The sequence below is a fragment of the Miscanthus floridulus genome, chromosome 1 (assembly GCF_019320115.1).
Source record: "Miscanthus floridulus cultivar M001 chromosome 1, ASM1932011v1, whole genome shotgun sequence".
NCBI classification, from domain to species: Eukaryota; Viridiplantae; Streptophyta; class Magnoliopsida; order Poales; family Poaceae; genus Miscanthus; species Miscanthus floridulus.
The window spans coordinates 34922851-34940713 of NC_089580.1; the positions used below are offsets into that span (position 1 = coordinate 34922851).

A 17863-nucleotide genomic window follows, 5' to 3' on the forward strand; every position below is an offset into this window, starting at 1 on the left:
CGATAGAAGATAAAAAGCATCATGAACACACAATTGAGATATTTACCTGAGGAGGCAAATTCTTGTAGTGAAACGGTCTCGTCTGCCCTGGCAAGTAGAACGAGGCAAATGGAGCGAACAGCTCTGTAGCCCGCTCTTTCACTACGTCCCTCGACAGCATCTCCGTCCTCTCCTGGGTACCATCAATCTCCCCCTTGAAATCAAAGGCTACGTGAACCCTCTCCTTGCCGGGCTGGACATGGTGCACTATAAAGCTCGCTGCCACCAATCCACCATTGGTCTTCACGCCCTTTATTAAGCCAAGGAGCTCCCTCACTTGCTCCATATCAGTGCTGCTTAGCATCTCCGACCAGCTCTTCTGGCTCTCCAGGATGTGGTCATCATCGCAGCGAACGGTAGGGTGGCTCTGCTTCATGTAGAACCATCGGGCGTTCTACCCCTTCAGCGACATGTTCAGCGACATAGTAAGGTACTCACCTGCCATTCCATCGTGTAGCTGAAGGTACACTCCGCCGACCACCTTGGAACCACCATCACCTCTCTTTTTCAGCCAGAACAGGTCATGTAAGAGGTTGAAGTGGGGAAGGATTCCAAGTTACGCCTCACAGAAATGGATGAAGATAGATATGTGCAATATGGTGTTTGGGTGAAGGTTGCACAGACTGACTCTCTAAAACTCCAATAAATCCCTCAAAAACGGGTGAACAGGAAAACCTAATCCACGCCAAAAGTAGTCCTCAAATACTACAGCTTTGTCGGTATAAGGCATTGGGAAGGGCTCACCGAGGGCCAGCCGCCATCCGACAGTGACACGGTCGGGAAGAACACCCGCCTCCACCAATCTGTTGAGCTTCACCTCCCCTATGTGCGACGGCACCCACTCTTCGTCACGGCTGGCTCCGGCGCTCGCCTTCTTTGGGCTCACCTTCTTTGGGTTTACAGCTCCCCTCTTTGGCGCCATCTCTCAGATCCGGTTGGGGACTAACAGCGAAAGCGCGCGTGGATATGAATCTATAAATATGAGGGCTAAGGAAGAAGATGAAATGACAAAGTGGCAAAGGTGGGAGCGCGGGGTGCGGCAGCGCGGTTATAAAGCACTCCCCCACCTTTTCGCATTCGAGGATTTTTAGGAAATCGTTCCCATGATTTGCTCCTATCCGAATTCTCCACAACAGCAAGGTGGGTCGTTACTTGGGCTTTCGTGCAGCCGTGGCCCATATCGCCGATTTATCTTCGTAATTTATTATGACTCACCGAATATTCGCCGACTTCTCCGCCAAACGTCACGACTTAGTAATTACTACTGTACAACCATTACTCTGGTATTTTCTCCATGATTTATTTTCTCCAAGATTTTTTCTTGTGGCTCGAGGACTGCGTCTGCATTACGTCTCGGTTCCTCGCTGCATTGGGGATTTTTCTTCTGTTGACTGCTGTTTATGACCCTAGCACCACGTGACCACGTCACCTACTGTCAGGCTCGGGGACTAAGTGGGCATACTTCACCTTACGGTGAATGTGTTTTTTCTCATTTCGGGGCTACGCCCGGGGACTAACTATCTGCTCTGCTGGTTTTCTACTACTCTTCTACTTTGGACCCTGGCACCACATGACTACGTCATCTACTGTCAGGCTTGGGGACTAAGTGGGCACACTCCATCTCACGGTGAATGTGTTTGCTTTATTCTAGAAGACTCCGCGCCTCTTAAAGCTAAAGAAGACTATCTCCATTTCACGTGGTCGGACTCTAAGTGGGCACACTTAGTCCACTGCGAAGAAATTTTTGATTCTGAACTTGAGCTCCTTACACCCTTATGGCAAGCCGTATTTGGGTTACATTGCTCGACGACGGTTCACACTGCTCGGCGATGGTTCACGCTGCTCGGCAACGGTTCACGCTACTCGGCAACTGCTTGGCAACTCATCACGGTGGTCGAACCATGAGTTTGACTGTTCGACTTTAATTGCACCTGCTCGGACAAGCTCAAGACGACGTTGCACAACAGGTACAAGGCGCTCGGGGACTAGCTGTGGGGGTACGACCATGGATACCCACGGCAGACCACATGGGCTACGCCCCTAAGGGCGGGGGCAGCCCAGCCCACAAGACAAAGCCTTGCGGGGCACGACTCTGTATGGCGCATCCCGCAAGATACAGGGAAGATATCCTGAAGATATTACGAGATCTGTTATGATACGTATGATCCCAAGATTCATGTAATCTGTTATTACTTTCCGGTTATCTCTCATATCTAATCGACTTGTAACCCTACCCCCCAGACTATATAAGGCGGGCAGGGACCTCCTCCAAACTCACGCGATATCATACGATAACCAATACAAATCAACAGACCACATGAGTAGAGTATTACGTCATACTGATGGCCTGAACCTGTCTAACTCGTGTGTCTCTGTTGTCGTCTTGTTCTTGATTACACACCTCTCTGTCGATCAATCTACCTTCGTGGGATACTTCTCAGAGGACTGCCGATGATATTCTGTCGACAGTAAACCACAAGTAAATTAAGAACTTGTAAATACATGGTCCCTCAAAGAAAAACTTGTAAACATGTTTGCATTTACAAGCAAGAATATATCAAGGATACACAAGGCATGACAAAGATGCAGGCGTCTCTCTCTGAGTTCCCTGTATACATCCGTATCTCGAGTCGACACCGGTAAACATAGGATTCTACCTGGACTAGACAAAGATGGTGGAGAACCATGTACTGTAATAGCAAGAACAGTAAAAGCAAGAGGCTCGCCGAACAGGACGGCGCTCGGCCGGCGAAGCCGACGTGCATGGCCGACGCCTGACGCTGGAGACGACAGAGAAGGCCAGGACCAGAGTGGCTGACAATGCCAAGTGCCAACGATCACGAGGACAGTAGGCGCCTGAGCTGGAGCAGATGCTCCTCGTTGGAGATGTTGAGCGACAGGCGCAGGTTCGTCAGCAGCGCCTCCTGCTCCCACGTCAGCGGCCCCAACGCGTACAGCGCCCGCATCGTCGACCGGTACGCCTCCAGCTCCAGCCCGTGCACGCCCGCCGCGGCCTCCTCCTCGTCGTCGTGGTCGGCGCCCCCCTCCCTGTCGCCGGGCGTGCACGGGCACGCAGACATGGCGTCGTCAGGGAGGCACCCTGCGGCGTCCCGACGCCGCTTAACGTTGCCGCCGTTGCCGAGGCGGTACAGGTCGTTCACGCTGCAGCTGGCCACCGAGCATTCGGCGTCTTCTATGGCCTGTGAAGAGCTCTGCAGGTAGCTGTCGGTCATGCCGCCGTTCAGGTTGGAGGCTGCGGCGACCTTCCGGGGGTGTGCTGCTGCTCTGCTCGGATGGCAAGAGGCATCTGCGGCTGCTTTCCGCTTCTTGCCACTGCTCCCCAGATCGTAGGTTGTTCGATGACCCATCTGCTGCACAGCTCTTGCGCCATCAGCAGGTCGGCGTTTACCGCGTCCGGTGGCCTGAAAGGGAGATGAGCAACGGTAAGATCGTCTGTTTGGACAGAAACACGGTAAATGCACAACACAATGGTGGCAAAAGATGGCCCAGTGTTTCAAGCTTCAGCCATTTTTTTTTTTTTTTTTTTAAACATTTTCTTCGGCAGTCGCAAACTGCTAATAAGAAAGAAAAGCTACAAGATTGGCGGCACTCTGGTGGCAAACAAATCCTACATCTGTGAGTGAAGTATCATATCTGACAGCAGCCATTCAGATTGTGCAGCTCAAGTCAGCAACATGCTGCTATAATCACCATCTGAGTTTCTATGGCTCCCGAATGTAAGAATCTAGGATGCTCAACGATGCAATGCAACAAGGCCTGAGGTGAAATGCCTCAAACGAACTGCACAAAGACTTGCAAAACCATAACTTCACTTCTATTTCTGAAAAACAGATAAGAGAGAGCAAGATAACAACTCTAACTTAAAAGGAGAACATACCATGACACAATTCTGATGTGTGACAAGCTGTGATAGATTTCCTAGTTCCACCTGCTACATTATACCAAAGAAGATGCATTTATGTGGTCCGAAAAGAGAATAAAAGATAATAAACCATGTAGATAATAAACAAATTTACTGGAAACAATCGAAGTCTGTGAGGCATTTCCCCTCAATAACATAAGGGATCACTCAATACAATATAACAGGACTATTGATGATGCTCGACAGTTCAGCACTGATGAAACTAAGAGGACACCAAAATCACAAAATGCAAATGTTGCTGTAAGCCAAGCCTGATGAATCAAAGATCCTAAGTGCCAAATTTACAAGAATTATGGGCTATCAATCGTGTATGACACATGAACAGGTAAATTTGAAACAGGGCAACTTTGTACTCCCAGGAAGTGACTGTTACCTTATCTGCTGCATGAAAGGGCTTGCTTTGAGGAGCTTCCAGACCACGTGGAATTCTCAAGCTAGATATGTGGAACTCTTTCAGTTGGATGCAATCAGCAAGCCTGATAACAAAGTAATCGTTCTTTAGCATCTTTAAGATCTTTCCAAGCTTCCATGTGTTGCGATCCAAGACTTCAGTTACATCTCCAATTATCCATTTGCATCTTGTCCAAACAACACCTGGTTGGTTTGGACTAGCAACATAGTCTTCTCGCATTTTTTTAGAGTGGAAATTTCCTTCAGAAGTGAAAATCATATTGTTGTCCTTAAAAGTCTCCACTGCACTACTTTTCAGCTTCATGATTCTACCCAGGAGGCTGGCCCAAGATAAATGGAAGAGGTCAGAATATACAGTAGCACCGGAGGAATGAAAAGAAAACAAATGTAGATCACAAAGGCATCACGATAACAAAACTATCAGTTTCTCAATGTAGGATCCAAGTACAGAAGAATGCGTGAAACTCATTATGTTCTGGCATATATTCAATCTTATCTGAATGCACCTCCAGTCACACATAATTTTTTTGGCAACAACGGGGTACTCAAAAACAGTATTTTTAACACAGTTTCCATGTGATGTATTATTGAAACCTACCAAAAGTATTTTTTGACACAAATACATGAACTTTTATTCCGTTTATTTATCTTGATTCAGATGTGTGCACAGTATCACTTTCATATTAAGCTCTCAATACTGATGTTACCCAAAGCTTTTTTTATTTAAAAAAGAGCAGCATAATGACATCAATGTTCAGCTGATTAAAGACTAGTCCACTACCATCCCAATGGATGCAAGTACCAACTACAAGTAACAAACAACACGGTACTGTGCAGACATCTGAATGAAGACAAAGATGCAGAATAAAAAGAAGGCAAGGGATACAGAGAATGAAGTTAACCATGAGAATGTCAATAGATCAAACCAAGCACTATTGTTTCTCTGTCAGAATCATTGGAAGAAACAAGATTTTCGACGTAATCGGACATCTGGTGCTCTGTGCTCATGGCTAGAGAAGATTCAAGATCTAATTGGAGAAAATAAGTCATCCTGATGCAGCGATTCATGGAGCAACTAAATGAGCCAACCAAATCGAAAAAGGATTGCCTCCACATTCTTCTGAAATAAAAAAATAGTTTCCTCCGTTCTTCTGTCACCTAACACATTCCTAAATTTAGTCCTTGGTGTAAATATCACCTTCTAATTGCGACCAACAACTGAAAACATTGATATAGCAGATAAATCCCACATGATACAAAAACTAGAGAGAAATTCAAGCTGGAAGGATCACACGAGATCTAATAAACAACAAAAAGCTCCATCAGCTGCATCCATATACAGTAAAAAAGGACTCAACAGAGAAGTCAACTCCAATTCAGAGAAAAAGATCCATGCTCAGTTTCAAGGCTAATAACACGGATTCAGAATAGTGTTAATTTCAACGTAGGAACTACCAAATTAGACACCTTTAAAACAAGTCAAAAATAAAATTTTACATGGCCGGCAGGATGAACCAATCAATTCATCCATGATCCAAGGAAAGTAGGAAACACCACAGTAATGTAACCATAAAAGAGATCCAACTTGGACCATGATATCACGCAGGATTTTCAACAAGAGAAAGGAACATGGATGAACTACGTTTGTAAGAAAGGGGGTTAGTTTTGGCAAACGAAGAACATGTAACAGCTACCTACTAGACTTACCTTCAGTCCTAATAACCGGATTCCTCGATCGGGATTTCCAGCTTGAAAACCAAACTTAAATGCTACGATAAGAATCCATCAAACTATGAACACTCGCAGCCTGTAACAACTCAAACATTGGGCGTCAAGGATCGAACAGCAAGAAAGGAACGCGTATGAAGACATCACTCTGCAGAAAATCTGATTGAGATTTCGAACTGGAAACTAAGAGCAGAAGCTCGAATCGGTTTCAGGAACATGAAGTCCAAAAGATCCATTGTTTTTACCGCGCAATCTAGAAAAGACGGCGGAATCGAGCGCGCAAGGAACCAATCCAATCCATCCCATTCCAATCGAATAGCTGTGAGCAGTCCTCAGTCCTCACCTGCAGGAAACCAGTCGATTCGCCTCGCCAATCCAAGAACACGAGGGACGGGCAGCCGCGGAGTAGCAATCCCAATTAACCCCCAACTGGGTTGCGCTCCAGCCAACCCATTTGGGATTAAGCCGCGAGGTAAAAGCCTGGCTGGGACAGCAGTTCAGGTCAGAGGAAGAAAAAAAAAGAAGGGAAAAAAAGGAGCTGAAAAATTTTACCACCACCGGACTCCAAGAATAGCAAAGGCAAATTGCATGTGGAGAAAAAAAAATTGCAGAGAAATTTGAAGACCAGTCGGAGACTAACCACGGAGGAGGGACGGATTAATCAGGCGGTTACGAAGCGATCGGGACGCCACTCACGCTAGAGTTGGAGCCTTGGAGGGGGCGTGGCCTTGCAAATGTTCTGTGTGCAGGGGGTGTTCTTTACTTCAGTTCTTGGCTCCTGCTTTCTTTTCTTTTTCTTTTTTTTTTAATTTTATTTTTAAAACTGCTACCTTAAAATTAGTTTGGTTTAATTTATGACTGGATGGAACCCAATTGGTTGCCTCATGGATTCATCCGATGTCACCATCCTACAGATAGTATTCAGTTGGATGGACGAACCCAGATAGATTCCCTATTCGCCAATGCCAACTCTGACGACCCCTCTGCGTCCATCTATGCCGTCCAGATCGCTCTCTCCGTGTACCAAAAGGAACAGTTGCTTGCAGAAAGTTACTATCATTCTGATGATGACACCTCGCGAAATGGAGCTTATCTACAGCACTTGTCCGTGTACTAAAAAACGTTTCAAATCTACAAGTATCCCTTTAGTTTTTAGCACCACAAAATTGTGGTCTTTATGGTCCCGTTCGGCTTCCTAAAACTTGACTTGATTGATTGAAAAATACTGTTTTAGCTAAATTGTTGTGAGAAAAAAATAATGTTCCGACTGAAAAAACAAGCTGAATAGTACGGATTATAAGGTAAATTTGAACGAGCCTACACTGAGAAACGTTCCACAAAATGGTGTCAGGAAGAAGGCATACAAAATGGTGGTCTCTGCTGAGAAACGTTCCACAAAATGGTGTCAGGAACAAGGCATGCTATCCTTTATGTTGCATGTTCACTGGATTCTGCTCCTGTGTTTAATTTATTTTAGCGGAGACCGATCTGATTTACACGGTAGCCCATCTCAAAGACCAATAATATTTTTCGCCCTTCACAAGTGAGCTTTTAGACAGCTGTGAAAATGTTGACCTTAAGAATTACCAAACTCTTAGTTTATGATTATGAAAGAGAGTTGAACAGCAAAGGTATCAGACAAGAGGCAAGTTTGACGGGTAGATGGTGGAATGTGGATTGGCAAGTTGCAGGGGTGAAAGTGGGGATGAGATGAGAGTGAGACATCCACATCCGAGAAGCGCAAAAGCTGTCCACTTTCTGAGAAAGAGAATATGCAGAAAAGTGTAGCTAGCTGGATAGCTTTGCCAAGCAGCGAAATAAATTCTGAGTAGAGATTTCACTAGTTTATGCTAAGTCTCAAATCAGAAGCAGAGGCCAATCAATTTCTATTATACTAGATTGCACGCAAAAGGAGGCATGGAATTCTGCAATTTTACAGGTTGATTCATCGACCAGTTATACAACCACACAACTTTCAATCTTACATATACGGCTATACTACAATCAACTTTAAAATCTTCAATTTTGAAGAATTAGGGATTTGAACCATGGTTAGAGCATCTCCAAAAGACTCGCCATATTCTTCCTAAATGCTATGAATGGTTCTTTAAAGTGCGCATGAGATATAGAGAAACTATTGGAGAGTGCAAAGATATACAAAATGATTTTTATGCAAAATGACTCTTCAAACGATGATTTAGATAGAGAGATTTACAAAGGCTCTTAGAGATGCTCCACAACCAAAAAAGGCAAGAACTGAAGAAAGAGATGCTTCAAATAATGTCACACACAGTACGATGCTTCAAAGAAACGGAACAAGCAACGCAGAACCACATCCTTCATCAGAAACCATTGCTGTCAAGCCAAAATAGACGAGGAACCAAAGCATCATATATATATACCATACACCTAAGAAACAAAAGAGCACATAACAATGCATACAGAAACATAGCCAAATACTTCATTTCAAATTAAGACATTTTGGTTTTTCTAGGTACGTAGCTTTTGCTTTACACTTACATACACAATGTCTAGATACACAGTTAAAGCAATGTACCTAGAAAAGCCAAAACTTCTTATAATTGGGAATGGAGTACATTGCAATCAGGTATGCCTTACGACAAAGATACAACATGACTGACCATGTAAATTAGAGTAACCAATACAGCCACAAACAAAGGCACATAGAGTATTGAAAATTGCACATACTTCGTTCTCATAATAGATGTCATAGGTATCTGGAAGTAAAAATCCAGCGGTAAAAAACTACGAAAGCCAAAACGAGATATCATGTCTGAAGATACCAATAGCAAGCGACATTTGACAATAGAAAACAAAATCATAATTTCTGACTTGACAAACTACGAGGGTTTGACCCAGACAATCACTGTGTAACACCAAGCCACTTGGTGAAGTTCTCAAATTCCGTGTAGTCGCTGTCTGAGATCATGGTCTTATACCACGCCTTTCCAGCAGCCTTAACCTTTGAAGCCTCCTCCTGTAAGGAGGATACAAAGACATGATCAGCACATCACTTGTATTATGAGATACTCCCTCTATTCCAAATTGTAAGTCTTTTTGGCATTTCTAGGTACAAATTTTTTCTATGCAGTATGCATCTAGATATACATTACATCTAGCCAGATTGACTAGGAAGAGGATATTGGAAATGGAATATATTACAAGTAAATAATTTAGTGGTGAAATGCAATGCACAGTTCATCTAACCTATGTGAACAGCAATAGGAATGCAAAATAACTGACAACAGAGTGAATGTGTCTATGACCAAGAACATCAGCAAGAGGTGAAACAACAATGTGTCATTCAGTTCACATCTTGAAGATAAATCTATAGTGGAAATAATTAAGCTACTGTGAAATGTATAGCTGCTAAGGAGCTGAACTGTAGATTGTTTAGTTTTGTCCTAAGTTAAACATCTCAAACTCTGACAAAATTTATACAAAACCTATATTAAAATCTATAGTTCCAAACAAATACACTGTCAAGACATATTTCATGGATTTAATTTATTAGTTAGAGAAACAGTAACTTGGTGTGTTCCATGTAGCAGAAGGTTACATGATTCACCACAAACTAGAGCTAACAACTAATTCATTATCTGAACTAGCAAACTCCCAGGGCATTGTGAAATAGGGCTAATCCAGCAATAAGAATTGACAGCTTGAGTGGCACACCAAAAATGCAGCATCAATGTTAACAGTTCCTCATAAAGGTTCAGTCACATGCATGTTAGCTAACCATATCAACACAATCTAGAAACTAGGAACAAATAGTACCAATCTCAACAATCGACCTAAGCTATGACACAATACAACCTAATTCAAGAAATATACCATACCCTATACTATTAGGCTGCATAGAAAATGTCAATACACAATCAATGACAAAGAAATGGTACAGTACTTTAGCAATAAATATACAATGCTAAATAACAACAATTAATGTACAATACTATGAACATCTATATACAGATGTATAAAATGTAAAAGGAAGAGAAGATTATCATACTGGGCTGAGCTTGGTCCTCTTGGAGTCAAGCTTCTGCTTCCTGGCCTTGACACGTGCTGCCTCTGCTAGGGCTGCCATCTTGCGTGCAGTACCGAGGTACGGGTTCAGCTTGAGCACTGCAGCCATATTCTTCAGCGGGTTCTTCCTAGGCTCCCTACGCTTCACCTCCTTGTTGATGGGCTTCACCACTGACTGCACCTCGTCGGAGTTGATGAGCCTGGACAAATCAGCGTTTGCCATCTTGGGCCTCGGGAGCACGAAACCCTTCTTCTTCGCCGATGGCGTGTCGAAGGTACCGTACACCTCATCCAGCTTCTTGAACGCGGACTCAGTCCAGATGACGAACCGGCCAAGGTGGCCACCAGGGGCGAGGTCAAGCAGGTTGAGACGCTCGACATTGGCAACATCAACGCCAGGGAGGTTGCGGAAGGCCTTGACGATCTTAGAGCCCTCAGTGCCGTAGACAACGAGGGGTCCCTTGCGGTTGATGTAGCGGCGGTTGCGCATCTTCCCCTTGCCGGGGCGTATGCCAACGGAGTCCTTGGCCTTCTCAGCATCGGCGTAGGCACCGAGCTGCTTGAGCATCTTGATGGACTGGGCGGTCTTCTCAATGAACTCTGCGGAGTCCGAAACGACGAGCGGAAGCTCGGGGACGGACTCCACGCGGTGGCCGCGGGCAAGGACGAGGGACGGGACGGCGGTGGCGGAGAGGGCGGAGGTGATGGCTACACGGCGGAGGTGGATGTTGACGCGGCGGTGCCAGCGGCGCCAGATCTTGGTGGGCGCGAACATGCGTCCGCCACGGCACATGTTGCCGAAGGCTCCCTGGCCAGCGCGGTGGGTACCACCGCCAGGAACGCGGGGGATACGGGAGACCGCACGCCCCGTGCCCCAGGACTCCGCGGAGGTCTGGTGGCCGGCGCGCCGGGACACCGCATAAGGCTGGCGGCTGTTGCAGGACAGGAGCTTGTGGACGAAGCGGACGATGTCCGGGCGGATCGGCGCGCGGAGGACGTCCGCCAGCGGGACCCCGGCGGAGTCCGTGGACATGTCGCCCTCCAGGGCCCTCACGGAGACCAGGGGGCGCGCGGCGGCGGCCATTTTTAGCGGCGGCGAGGGGTAGCGGCGCGGTGGCTTCGGCGGCGGGGTGGAAAGGGTGGAGGCAGGGAGGGAGTGATCGTATATGAGAACTGGGGTGTGAGGTCTAGGGTTTGGGAGGTGAGATCTGGACCGTTGATTTTGACTTGCGAAGGAATTGGTGGTGAGCAGGTTAGATTGGGCCGTGCTGATGGGCTGGGCTTGGTAGGTTTTTCCCACGTATTGTTCATTCTCGCGTCTAATAGGTTCCCGTGGCATTAAACTGTTGTACAAGGTTGACATCAATCTGATCCAAATGCAGTTTTCAACTGTTTGGAAAATGGCGTAGAAGATATTTTATCTAAATGAATACTTCTTCTTTTTGCAAACACACACACACATTTTTTTGCGAAAAAAAATGAAAACATCTTCTCTTTCAGAGCATCTCCAATTGTTCATGAAAAAATATTCCTCAAATCAATAATTATCCCAACTTCTAAAAAAATACCATGTCTAATTCGCAAAAAGATATCACGTCAGCACATATACTTATGTGGCTCTGGCAGCTCGATTAATAAGAATGAAACTAGTGTAGGAATAGCCTTAGTTGCAATCACCTATAAATAATAGTTAGATTTAGTTTGATAACGAATGCTATGTAGAGATGTTATCCCGTTTACACTCGATATCCACGTATTCGAAGTGGTTTTCCAATGAAACATAGAAATTGATTATTCCCACTTTTCATCTTTCATTTGCATCTACCTCTTGTAAGTTCATTGATTCCTTTTCTCCTTTTCTTCTTCCACTAACCACCCATTTAGCATTCATTTTCTCTTTTATCAAACATGTCTACAGACCATATTGACACTCATCCAATATAACCATAGGGATTTCAAGCACGTCTAGGTGAAGTGGTGAACTGAAGTGCTGTCAAGGCCATGGGCCCTGTTCGTTTCTCTTATAATTCGTATTTTAGCTTGTTTTTTCAGTCGGAATAACATTTTTCTCTCACAACAAATCAGTCGGAACAATGTTTCACTTGTTTTTCAGTGAAGCAAACGGAACCATGTATCCAAGGTTACGATGGGTCTAGAAGATAAGGTTTTCCAAGAGCACAAATCTAATAACTAAGTAAAATGATCTCTATGTATGTGCAGATAACTTCGATTATTGACAAACTAGCTCTGTCACGAATTGTGCTTTCTGATCAATCTTGATGCATGTATGACTTGTGCGATTAAGGCACAAACTAAAATTAGTACTAGTGGATTCAAATAGATCTGCTAATAAACCTACTAATTATTAGTTGAACGACTGCTAATTATTAGTTCCATTAGTTGGTTTATGGTTACTAATAAGTGCTAATAGTTCATATATACTTTGAACTCACTATCCAACCATCCATTAGCAGGTGGATCTAACACGATGTCGTGCTAGCTAATTTTTAGTGCTAATGAATCTAAACATGCTCTAAGTTTGTTATTTTTTTGTGTGAAACATGTCCACTCAAATTAAGGATTCTACGCTACTCTCAAGAGCAAGGCTCCTCGTCAGACCAAAGGCATGTCTGCCGAGTCTATCGAGCTTAAATACACTAGTAGTGTGCACGTGCTAACACTACGACAAAATGCAAAACAAGATAAAAATTCTAGAACAATCTATTGTTCCCTTTAAATAAAGCAAAATTCTATTCATGAGAAGGCTCATAGCATGGATGATGTCAATGTCAATACATATAATCGTGTGATATGTTTTCTCCCGTTGCAACACACGAGAATATTTACAAGGATAAATGGCAGATAAATAATTTTAGTATTGATATAGGAGAAGATGGCATACTGCACGTTGGCCCAGCATATGCGCAGATTTTGCAGATATATGTCCATACATGGGGTGCCTGCACATTAGACTTTTTTTAAAGAAAATTGCAATAATGTAATGCTAAATAATGATTTTAAACTTGGAGACGTGAAAAGTAAAATATACCAAGATGTGAATGATGTTACAAAACTACAGTATCCTTTTTTCTATTAGGATGTTGGAACACATGTCAGATATATAGGGACATCATGGCAAGATTAAGAATCAACTTCGAAAATGGTAATATTAATGAGAGATTCAGTGGACTGAGGGCATACACGTGGTTTGGGCTATAAACTGTCATGTTAGATTGCTCCTTTTGGCGAGCCAAAATAAGTTAGCCCTGAAATACAGTTCAAAACAGAAGATAGCCAAACACACCTCCCTGGAGCTTTAAGTTTAGATAAACTCTCCACAAATGGCTATTACAAGGAGAAAAAGAGAAAAGACATCATGCATGTTGCTTAATGAACAGTCATATGGTTCCATTTCCATGGTAATCGTTTCTTGACTCAGGAAGAGAACATAAGCATTGATTTCGAAGACGAAAAAACCACAAGCAAAGTCCTTACCATATGCCTGCACTTCCGGATTTTTTTAATTTTAACACTTTTTGATAACTAATTTTAAATCTAACACTGTAAGTTTTTTTTAAAACTAACACTTTTGGCCGCGCCTATTGCCCTGGCGTGGCCAGATGCCTGTGTCGCACCATGCATGGTGGCGCGGCAGAGGTCTGACGTGGCGACGACTGGTTTCGGTGACCGTTGACGTGGCGGCTCTTACCGCGCCACCTACATTGGCGCGACAGTGCCGCGCCCTGATCCATGGCGCGTCAGAACCGAATAAATATCGCGTGGTCGGCCGCCCGCCCGCACGCACCCTGCCTGCCGCTAGCGCCCGCACTCGCCCATCTGCCGCCAGCGCCCGCCCGACCAGGCCGCGCAGCGCCCGCGCCGGCCACGCCACGAACGCTGGCGCGTCAAGGCCGCCCGCTCCTAAGGTACCTCCTCTCAATTTCATTTTTTTTTCTTATTATTGATTTAGGATAATTAGTGATTTAGGATAGTTAGGGTTGATTCCATATTTTATTATTATTATTGATTTAGGATAGTTAGTGATTTAGAATAGTTAGGGTTTTATGATTGGTATTGATTTATGATAGTTAGTGATTTAGGATAGTTAGATTAGTGAATTTGTTTGTGATTTACGTAGGTTTGAGGTTGTGTGTTCTAGTATAGTTAGGATTTTGGGTTTAGGGATTGTTTATATATTTATTATTTAGTTTATAGTTAGTTATTTAGTTAGGAATTTTGGGTATAGATACTAGTTTACTCTAAACCCAAAAGGGTTTAGGTATTTTAGGGATTGATTATGTATTTATTATCTATTATAGTTAGGATTTTGGGTTTAGGGATTTATGATAGTTAGGTTAGTGATTTGTTTGTGAATTTACTAATGTTAATGTAAATTTTGTTAATTTGAATACTCTAACGCTTTGTTTATCAATTCGTAACAGAATGGCTCCTCCCACACAGCACCCGTTGTATCCTATTCTTGAGGTGGAGTACGACGACCAGCACCGAGCACACATCTTGAGTGACAATGACGCAGAGGTGGCCTTGCCTCCTTTGAGGCCTCGCACGGACACCAGGGCACACCAGTGGGACGAGCGTTATGCGCCGTACATACGGCGTGCCGGCTTTCTCGAGCTTGTCCTTGTTGTCAACCACGGTCTTTCGCCCTTTGACCCAGCACTACTTACTGCAGCTGTAGACAGATGCGAGTGCATTCTTTGTACGTAAACTTTCTTCTAACAAATTTGAGACAACTAACAGTCGTTCTATTATTATAACAGGTGGAGGCCTGAGACCCACACGTTCCACCTACCTTGTGGCGAGATGACCTTGACGTTGCAGGACGTGAATGTTATTTTAGGCCTTCGGTTGGGGGGACTTCCAGTGACAGGGATAGTTGACAACGATTACTGAAGGGAGCTGGTGGCTCAGTTTACTGGCTTTCTTCCACCGGACGACGATGCTTCCAAGAAAAATAAGTGAGTAATTTAAGCCTATTTAATACTTGCATTGCTTTCTTGCAACCATGTGTCTCATTTTCTTTGGTCAATTTCAGGAAAAGTTTTGGGGTTTCATCGTCCTAGATCACGAAGCGCTTTGATTACTTGGACCCATAGGCTGAGGAGGCTCTGATCGACAGGTTCGCTCATGTGTGTCTCTAGCACTTTCTTGGTGCTTTCCTCTTCCTAGATGTCTCGGGCAATATGATCAGCTGGATGTTTCTTGACATACTACGACAGCCGTGGGAGAACATAGCGGCGTACAGCTGGGGCAGCGCAGTCCTGACATGGACGCATCGATAGTTATGCGTTGCCTGCCGTCGCACCTCAGGATATGTGAACCTTGGGGGTTGCTCGTACCTACTTCAGGTGTGGTGTTGGGAACAATGGCCCGTTGGAAGGCCCCTTAATGATGGTTTACCGTTAAGTACTTCGGTTCACTATATTTTTGGAGGCAGTTACATATGAATTCATTATTAATGGCTAATTCATTATCATGTTCAATGCAGCGATGGAACGGGCATAATACACTTCCTACAGCTCTGTATATCTGGACGGAATCAGCGTTAGTTAGAGGGAATGCATGGCGCAAGTACAGGGAGTACACGAACGGTCTCGACGTCTTAACACAGCACCAGGTTACGCTCTCTTTACTATCATATCTGTGTCTTGTTCAATCTATACTATATCACAACCTAACTCAATTACAAAATTTCAGGTGCATTGGTGTCCTTGGGATGCTCCGGAACTCTAGGACTATCTCAGTCATGTCACTAGGGACGAGTCAGACGAGTATCGCTGCGACGTTCCTCTTATTTTCTTCCATGTGGTCGAGATTCACTTGCCCATCTGGGTCTGCAGACAGTGTGGGAGAATGACAGGCTACCCACCACCGCTTTACTCCATCAACCAAGAATTGCATAGGTACGTTATCGATTAATGCTACAATCCAGAGGTGTGTGGTACAACTAACATCGTTTTGTTGCAGGTATGACCGCAGAAAGAGGTACAAGACCAATAATTGACGCGTGACACACAGCTCACGCATCCATTTGTGGCAGAACAGGGTACGACATCCGGTCCATGCGGGTCCTCCACATGACCAGCACACCTTCGATGAGTACCTGCATTGGCTTCACAGGTCTACGAGGACACATATCAAGCTCCCGTACACTGATGTGGCGATTGACGAGGACTCGGAGGAAGATGTCATCGAAGATGTGTACGACGTTACCACTAGGGAGGACACAACTACAGAGAGCCTTGTTACAAAGATACATGGTAAGATACTTGAATGGTACAATTTGTTATCCATTTGGTATTAATTATGTATACTAAAACTGTTCAACCGCGTTTCTGTACCCAGACGACACAATTATCGAGGTTGTCCAACAAAGCAGCGTACCGGCTTCACGAGTCTAGAGGGCTAGGGCCAGGCGTTCTCGCGGCTTTTGTGGAGGTAAACATAAACTTGTCTGTTCCGAAAATGTTTGTTCAGTGTATATGCGTGTGGAAAATGCATTAACTTTAACGTCTATTTATGCAGAAGGTGAAGAAGAGCTGCAGGAAGCTAGCTCAGAAGCTGAGCTGCATGGACACTCCTTATGAGGAACCGTCACTCCCGGCGCGGTCAGGTGCCACGTCTTCGGCCTCTTTGAGGACACCAGCCGACTCTTCTCAGGAGATGACAGATGTTACTTCCGCGGTGCGTACACCACCACGTCATAGCGATGGAAATGACCCTACAACCGAGGACGACGATGACGACGACCCCCGGACTTCCGTAGACAGCACAACCAGTGGGACGATTGGTTGCAGGACGAGATCGGCATGTGTCAGCTAGGTGGTGCCCCGCTTGGTACCCAAGGAGCCTCACAGGTACTATCAAAGATAGTTTATTTAAATACGTAGGCTCCATGAATTAACGATCATAGAGAATTATAAGTAATCGTGCGTATCATATACTTACAGGGTACGAGCCGTACGCACCGTCGACGTGACCATACCGACGTTGGCTACACTCCCAATATGTTGCCAATAAATTCGAAGAGACAGAGACGTCCGAGGGATCCTTACACTCTTGGATCTTAGTTTGTTAGGTCAAACGAATATTGACGTCCAAAACTTGCGGGGTTATTTGGTTATGTTATGTCAAACTTATGTCAAAATAATAAAAATGTTACGTGCCAGCTTGTCAACTTGTGCACGGACTTCATTTATCTGTTTCATATTCGTTTCTTTGCGTCGCGTCAGCACTGCCGGCGAGATTAAGTACCAACTAGTTCGGGAAACGACAGTCCCGGCGTATCTCGACACCGGTGGCAATTTTTCATAATCGATTAGTTAAATTGGTGGTTAACCGTATTATGAAAGACGAAAAACAAATCATTGACTTATCAAATTCTCTATTCGGCCATGAAAAAAATTCAACAAAAGACATAAACAAATCTACTATTGATTTTACGTCAAGCAATACTTATAATAACTCCCACTATCGGCGCGACGCATTCGGATTAAACCGTTCAGGTACCGCCGGCCGGACGGCGGGCGCGGCGGGCAGGCGGGCTTGCTGCTCGGGCAGGCGGGACTGGGCGCGATATTTATTCGGCTCTGCCGCGCCACGGATCAGGGCGCGGCACTGCCGAGCCATGCATGATGGCGCGGCAAGAGCTGCCACGTCAACGGTCACCGAAAC

General features: G+C 44.7%; 2 protein-coding genes across 5 annotated transcripts; both read right to left on the reverse strand.

Annotated features, from left to right (window-relative positions):
* Positions 1-2524: 2524 nt before the first annotated feature.
* On the reverse strand, positions 2525-6933 carry LOC136478409 (uncharacterized). 4 transcript variants are annotated; one of them, XM_066476873.1, is made up of 5 exons: positions 6762-6933; positions 6465-6605; positions 4356-4713; positions 3938-3988; positions 2525-3461 (listed from the first exon to the last, which is right to left on the reverse strand). In XM_066476873.1, the coding sequence occupies exons 3-5, from the start codon at positions 4695-4697 to the stop codon at positions 2877-2879; spliced, it is 978 nt and encodes a 325-aa protein (XP_066332970.1). In that variant the 5' UTR covers positions 4698-4713; positions 6465-6605; positions 6762-6933; the 3' UTR covers positions 2525-2876. The 4 variants fall into 4 exon arrangements, with proteins under 4 accessions (XP_066332970.1, XP_066332963.1, XP_066332956.1 ...); XM_066476866.1 differs by having other exon boundaries at positions 3938-3991; positions 6465-6601; positions 6762-6931; XM_066476859.1 differs by having other exon boundaries at positions 3938-3991; positions 6762-6931.
* A 1873-nt stretch (positions 6934-8806) lies between these two features.
* LOC136479572 (large ribosomal subunit protein uL4z-like) lies at positions 8807-11335 on the reverse strand. The gene is made up of 2 exons (XM_066477411.1): positions 10152-11335; positions 8807-9119 (listed from the first exon to the last, which is right to left on the reverse strand). Exons 1-2 carry the CDS (start codon positions 11250-11252, stop codon positions 9006-9008), a joined length of 1215 nt encoding a protein of 404 aa, XP_066333508.1. The 5' UTR covers positions 11253-11335; the 3' UTR covers positions 8807-9005.
* Positions 11336-17863: the final 6528 nt, after the last annotated feature.

Bases quoted from the DNA above. Each gene is read 5' to 3' on its own strand.
- LOC136478409 (XM_066476866.1), bottom strand. From the start codon at position 4,697: ATGAAGCTGAAAAGTAGTGCAGTGGAGACTTTTAAGGACAACAATATG. The intron at 3,992-4,355 runs GTAACAGTCACT...GGTATAATGTAG, and splicing joins CCTTTCATGCAGCAGATAAG to CAGGTGGAACTAGGAAATCT. The intron at 3,462-3,937 runs GTATGTTCTCCT...TCTCCCTTTCAG, and splicing joins CACATCAGAATTGTGTCATG to GCCACCGGACGCGGTAAACG.
- LOC136479572 (XM_066477411.1), bottom strand. From the start codon at position 11,252: ATGGCCGCCGCCGCGCGCCCCCTGGTCTCCGTGAGGGCCCTGGAGGGC. The intron at 9,120-10,151 runs GTATGATAATCT...TCCTCCTTACAG, and splicing joins AGAGGACCAAGCTCAGCCCA to GAGGAGGCTTCAAAGGTTAA.